Genomic DNA, 7,040 nt, shown 5'->3' on the forward strand with positions numbered 1-7,040 from the left:
TATATATTACCGGTATATTTGTTATACTGCCCTCGACGGTATAATACAGTGACTCGGCTTGCCGGTGCCCTGGTCAGAGCACAGGGAGTTGGACAAATTAATGTATTTTAATAAATTATTAAATAATTAAATAAAATGTTATATAACTTTTCTTTTACCCCCCCCTGGTATAGATTTCAAGTAATCACTGATCTTTGTTTATACACCGTCCCTCAACACCCGGTTAAGAAACGCTATTGTCTAAAGGTGTTAATTCCTTAATCAACCAGGCGATGCGCGTTTCGCTCAAATCGACTAACACAGTCAGATCGCCAAAGCCTCATTAACATATCATTTACATATTTATACTTTGAACTTTGTGACGGTTGAGGTCGCCATATTGCAGTTGCGGTAAATTGTTCGTCGTTGAAGTGCGTTCTTTACTTATACAATTGCTACACTCATCAGCGAAAGGTTAAGGATTTAAAACATTTTTCAAAAAGGTAAGCACCATAGTTTTATTGTGGGTAGTTTTAATTGGCAATTATGATCAAAATTTTGCGATATTGTAAACTTTTCAGTATGAATGACATTATTCACGACGCTCTGCATCTGCGTAATGAAAGTTTCGTCTGAGTGTTTCGCATATATGTTGATACCGTTAGAAGGTGGCAACATAAAATATAAATGTTATTTTGACTCTGTACGTGTTTTTGTGAATGTCCAATAATCAAATCTCGTTTTACGGCTGGTGTAAAATGCCTCTTTTTCTGCGGTCTTTGCGGGGTTTTCCGGGGTCAAGCATGAAGTGACCTCATTATAATATTTGGCGGGTTTGTCAGATCTAGGTCGCCACATTGCCGGCGTTGCAGTGTCTTCATTTCGCACAACATTACATTAAAGGGAATTTTGAAATACTAGTATGGTGCAGATAAGGAATTTTATCACAGTTGAAAAAAAAAATAGTGTGCATGTGTCAGTTGTGTAACACAACTGTTAATGTTATGGTATGAATACATGTTAACCACAGAATTGTGTCCCCTCAAAAACTTATTCATTTTATTAGGTATACAGTTGTAGAGAACATTGACCTTGCCTATCCATTTGTCATTCTCCCTAATAATACTTGTAATTTAAACCTAAATTCTAATTATTTTCTCTTTTTTTCTTATCTTTCAGAAATCAAGTGCCAGAAGTGGAAATGGAGAATCTTTATTTTATTTGCTTTGGACTGCTATCAGGATTATCTTTTAATGTTATTTTTTTATTTGTGTACCCAATGAAAGCACAATGTTATCGACTTCTCTCAGTTCATACAATAAACTACCTGTTCGTCACAGTGAATTGTATGGTGTGTGGTTTGATATTATTTGGACTATGTTCCTCTTGTTTTTGCCCTTTCTAATATTTGTTTTGCTTCTTGTTTTAATTGTCTTTCTGTTTTCCTTTATGAGTTGTGTTAAACTGGTTGTTAAAATGCTGCATATGTATTTCTTTCCTTGCGATTATTTTGTTTGTCAAAACATGTATCATGATGAGATGCTTCATCATAGGAGGTTGATGTTGAAATTGTTTGGTAATGGTTCAACAGATGAAAAACGTGGATGGGTTGTTGACCCATATATCATGTATGTTGTCTGTTTGGTTACTCTGTTTGTTGTCTTTGGATCATCATATATCCCTGTTAAATATGGCTGGTTGATTGAAGAAATTGTTCTATTCTGTTGTCTACATCACTTGTGCTTTACAATGCCTATTGTACAAATGGATTATTACAACCTTGATTTCTGTTGGTTATTTAATTCTTTCAACATTTGTCTGCCTGTGGCGGTTTTACGTCAAAAAAAAAAACTTCATGCATACAGAAATAAAGAAGGAAAAGTATGGGCCACCAACACATCTAATCAGTAGTTTGCATGCAAAAGATGCAGGAAAAGCACATGTTGATGCTGTTGTAAACAAAGTAATGACAAAACCTATTACTGATGTAATAAAGCACACTGCAAGAAAACAAAATATTGATGTAAACAAAGTGATACCAACAAAAGTTGTAGTGTGCTGCATTGTTTTGATGTTTGGTTGTGTAATATTATTCGTGGGTCATCCTACCCATTTGTTTGTAAGTGCTGGGAACAGACAGGTTCTTGTTAAAAACACACCCGTATTCCCCAGTGCCAAATATGTCAAAAATAGGTTACAGGAATCTGGTGTTAATGATGGGTCAACACTAATTGCTGATGGTCAGTGACTGCAAGACTCTGATTTGATCTCAGCAGAGTATCAGAACTTGCAATTATTATTCCATGGCAAAGGTGGAGCACATGGCCAGAAAAGTAAATGTCATCCACATACAAATTGCACATCTTGCAAGCACTGTGGTAGGACAGGTGAATCACGATACAATCATGCAATTGATTGGGCCAGTGATCTCAAAATGTTTTTAATAGATAATTACAACATTATTATACAACAAATATACGTTTATGAACTCTGCCAAAAAACCTAATTAATAAGCACGGAATTGCAACAAAATCTATTCAGCACATGTATTTATAATATATCAGCTGCGTGCCAAAATTGTCGGGACAGATTCACATCAATAACACAAAACTTCCCTTGTGTGCTCCACACACTGAAGCTGAAAATATTAATCAGCTGCAGATTGGTAATCTGTAAATTGAAAACAGCCAATCCCAAATATTGTTTGATCCCAGTTTTTTGTGTGCTCCCCCTAAAAAATACACTGCTAACACAGATTTGGTAACTTTTCAATTTTTATTATTTATCATTGTTGTACATTTCATGAATGATGTTCTAATCAATATGAAAGTCTTGCCCGTGACCACAATCCCATGAGAATCTGATATTTATACCATTTTACAACATATGTGGAATACTCCCAATTTTTGTGTAAATGTAAAATAAAGTGTGCTGGGAATAATCATTTCTTTCAAGCCATATGACAAGTAAATGTGTTTCACTCGTATATTATACTATAAAGAATGTCCTTTAAAATCTTTTTAAAAATTACAATACAAATTGTTCCTGGCTGTGAATAAAATAGAAATGAATTTTGACATCTAAACACACTGAAATATTCCAAGCAAGAAGTTCAAAAGAAAACTGTCTGAACATAAATACGAATGCAGTTGTAATTTCAGTGCTTTCTGACAGTCAACAAACAATATTAGATCGATATTTTACACAAAAATGTTAGGTTAAATAAATAATACCTCTGACTGTACGTCTTGTATGGCGTTCTATCCTCTATTTGTCCGGGGGTTCTTTCAATTGACCCACGGAAGGTACCGTTAGTACCTTCCATGATTGACCTTATGTATGTGACCTCAAATCCACTTCCGGGTCAGCAAACTGTTCTCAGGTGCGTTTTAATTTAATCCTAGTGTTTCGCACACAGAAAATAATAAAATATTATTTTACTTTTGATGATAATCACACTAGTTATGTACTTGTAAATTTTGAACTGTGTCCGACGTATTGATCACGTCTTCACAGATGATTGAATTACGGCTTCTGTTGTGACCTTTACGTAGGTCTATAAAAACAGCTTCGCTAGTTGTAATTTCTCTTACCATGTCTAAAAAGTTATAGCCATTTGAAACAAAAAGGTTCAGTTAAGGTTGTCATGTAAAGAGAAAATTTCTGTTTTTGTTCATTTTTCATAAAATAGCACACAGAAAAACATCCTCGCAGATGTCATTTTATCGCAGTTTAAATAGTAACGGACGCGCGCAGAAAGTATTTTCATATGCAAATGAGGCTTTGGCGATCTGACTGAACAGTGACGTGTTGAGGAACGGTGGTTTATACCACTCTTTCCTTTATCACAACCTTTGTTAAGCGCTAATGTTATATGCAAATTTTAACGCGCGATGTAGACACACCCTATTATAGTAAAATATCCTAAGGATTGAAACACGGTGATATTAGGGTAAATGGCACAGCTAGTCGTTCAGCATGGCAGGATCTAGGTCAATACAATAAATTGTAGTTGTAGATTTTTATGACGTAGGCATACGTGTCGAGTGCGAGTTAAAGCAGGGGAGTCGCCACCTGCGCATGCGTCAGATGATCATAGCGTGTCATTGTTTACAAACAAGCGTCTACCCATGAGCCTTTGCGTTTTTAGGATATGTTGTTATCCAGGGGGGGGTTGCATGACACGACTGGTTGAAATAATCGTCTCATTTGCATAAATTAATATTCATGAGCAATGAAAAACTCGTCTTTTCAGTAAAATTGTGCCAAAATGCTTTCCGATAGCATACATGTTAGTTCTAAATTTAAACTCATAGTTGCTGTCGACATAGGAAGTAAAGTAAGCAAATAACACCGAATGAGCGCCGGTTCGAGTCACGCACACAGTACGTATTTACTATAATTAGACATAGTCTTTACCTTGCCGTTTATTCGGTGTTATTTGCTTAGTTCTAAATTGACTGATTCTATCGTTACGAGCTGAAAAAATAATCGGAAAAATGATGTAAAAGTATTTTTTTGAAACACGTTTTCGATGGGACTCCAGCTAAATGTTGAAAGTAAGCCCAGGTTTTCTCTTTACCATGATCATAGCAAGTTGCGATATTCATGGATAATGCAGAGGCACGTTTAAATTTCACTCTAGTACTATTGCTCAAAATGTTTTCGGTGACTTTTATCAGTGACAAGTTACCTAATTAGTATGCATTTCGAGAAACCACAGTGTGTGTGCATGGGCAGTTTGAAATATAACAGTTTTGAACGCAATAAAATCACGCGTAGAACTCAGGCTCCAGCAAGAAATTGTGGCGTCAAACTGGCTGTCGGTTGAATTGTTTTGCAATAGACATAATTTTGGAGCCTGTATTTGCCTATGAAATGTTTCTAAGTTTTGTTGAGGATTATTCTGTAAAGAAATTGCTGAAATTATTTCATCTGTTTGTAAATGGGACGTTGTTGCTTTGACGATGGGCTACGGACGATTGACGTCGAAACGTTCCATTCAGATCGGATGGCGTCCTCTCGTGCCAATCCCCCCTGTTGTTATCGTCGCTTGGGACTCAATTCCCGCGAGTGCGCAGATGATGACCCTTCCACTTTAACTAGCCGCCAAAAACTCGGGCCAGTCCTTTATTATCCCTTGTTTCGCGAACCCGCCGAATGAACAGGAGCCGAAAATAAAATAAAATTTTATTTCAGCATAATTTCTCGCGCCCGCCGACTTGTAAGCGAAAAAAAATGCTAAAAAAGTACTTGTATCTTCATTTTTTTACCGCCCGCCGCATAACAAATCCAAGTTGCATTTTCGTGGAAGTATCATGATTTAAGTATCGAAATCTCGCGCAGATGAGAAACAAGGTTATACATGGAATAAAATTTTATTTCATTTCTTCTCTCCGATCAATGATTTCACTTACAATTATTTGAGAAGCACACAAATCTAATGGCAAAAAAAGAATTAATTTTATATTGTTCAGCCCTCCTCAAAAAAATTGCCGTTTAAAAACTCGAGAAACAATAAAAAAAAGTCTGGCCTTGACGGCTTTATTCTGTCAGCGTCGGTGTTCGGGTCGGACCCTACCTATAGTGGTCTGATTCCCTATCGATAATAACGAAGCCCAGGGTGTAGCTATCCAGATCCACGGCGGATCATCGACCGTGACCCTATAATAATAGTTATATACCAGTGTAGTTTACAGCAGTGACAACAAGTGTGTCGCACACTCGTTGAAGCACAGTGTATTTGCTATATATATATACGAGTGACAGGTTGAACATAAGCGTAAACATCATATTAAGCCTGTTAAGATGGCAACACATTTGCCCTTTAGTCGAACTCTGCGCTAACGCGCAAAGACCTATGGGAACATTCTTCAAATATTGACTGAACGCGCTGAATTGTCATGAATTTTCAACTACGCCACTAACGACAGAAATTAGTCGAGGATTGAAAGGCACTGGAGGTCACAGACGGCGCTCTCTAAAAAGACTAAATCATATTACACTAGTATGCCAATACACCAATGGGGAATCACTCGTCACAGCGAAATAGTGAGGGTTTGAATTACAAGTTGCATTTTGGAGTACGAGTTTTACAAGTACAATTTGTGAAAAACAAATTATGCAATTACAACAGTTGTAATCACTTGCTATTAACCCTTCTTCCTTGTGATGACAAGACACGTACAAATTATTTATGTCATTGTCGATTATAAACTAATGGGTTTTGACGCGTTATAATCTATCACCGGAGGTCAAATACACACACACAAAACAATTATTGTCGATAGTTCTCTTTTTGAAGGATGTGGTGGCCCTGAAAAGGGCCGTTTGGTTTGTGTGGTTATATACCAACAGTGTACTTAATATTCGAGCGACTGCGAGGTCTTCTTGGCGTGTGACCCAGTCTTCTTTGGCAAAAGTACAGCCTGAATGTTTGGCAGTACCCCGCCCTGTGCAATGGTGACACCGGACATCAATTTGTTCAATTCTTCGTCGTTTCTCACGGCCAGCTGCAAATGTCGTGGAATGATTCTTGATTTCTTGTTGTCGCGGGCGGCGTTACCAGCCAACTCGAGGATTTCTGCGGCTAAATACTCGAGAACGGCGGCTAAATACACTGGTGCGCCGGCACCAACTCTTTCGGCGTAGTTGCCTTTACGCAGGAATCGATGCACTCTACCGACGGGGAACTGTAGACCGGCACGGCTTGAACGAGTCTTTGACTTGGTTCCCTTTGCTTTACCTTTTCCACGACCAGACATTATGAAGGTTTCTTTCGGTGATAACTAAACGTATAACACAGACAGCAAATGCAGTTATGGTGTAATCTGCGTTTGGTCAACCCTTTTTATCCCCAATTTTCCCGCCAAGTAGGATCTAAGATTGACCAATCACATGCGTTCCTTTTGACCCAATCAGTGAATTTCTATTCAAATGAAGCAATTTCCCGCTTTTTTTTTAAAGAACCGATGTTTTCTTTTAGGTTCGACTTTTGTTTCCGGAGTTGTGAAGGTCAGAGTGATTAGCACTGACGCGGGAAGTCGTTTGTCACGTGACAT

At 37.6% G+C, this 7,040-nt stretch overlaps 1 protein-coding gene and 1 long non-coding RNA gene across 2 annotated transcripts; one reads left to right on the forward strand and one right to left on the reverse strand.

Moving 5' to 3' along the window:
• Nucleotides 1–347: 347 nt before the first annotated feature.
• LOC144362975 (uncharacterized) lies at nucleotides 348–1,323 on the forward strand. Its single transcript, XR_013422648.2, has 2 exons — nucleotides 348–482; nucleotides 1,159–1,323. It is a non-coding gene; the product is annotated as an uncharacterized LOC144362975 (long non-coding RNA).
• Nucleotides 1,324–6,204: 4,881 nt separating this feature from the next.
• LOC100376233 (late histone H2A.1) lies at nucleotides 6,205–6,756 on the reverse strand. The gene has a single exon (XM_002740076.3). It carries the CDS (start codon nucleotides 6,741–6,743, stop codon nucleotides 6,342–6,344), a length of 402 nt encoding a protein of 133 aa, XP_002740122.1. The 5' UTR covers nucleotides 6,744–6,756; the 3' UTR covers nucleotides 6,205–6,341.
• Nucleotides 6,757–7,040: the final 284 nt, after the last annotated feature.

This window comes from Saccoglossus kowalevskii, chromosome 5 (genome assembly GCF_978046115.1).
Source record: "Saccoglossus kowalevskii chromosome 5, keSacKowa6.1, whole genome shotgun sequence".
NCBI classification, from domain to species: Eukaryota; Metazoa; Hemichordata; class Enteropneusta; family Harrimaniidae; genus Saccoglossus; species Saccoglossus kowalevskii.

What these genes read in the sequence shown, in the direction of transcription:
- LOC100376233 (XM_002740076.3), bottom strand. Translation starts at nt 6,743, where the DNA reads ATGTCTGGTCGTGGAAAAGGTAAAGCAAAGGGAACCAAGTCAAAGACT.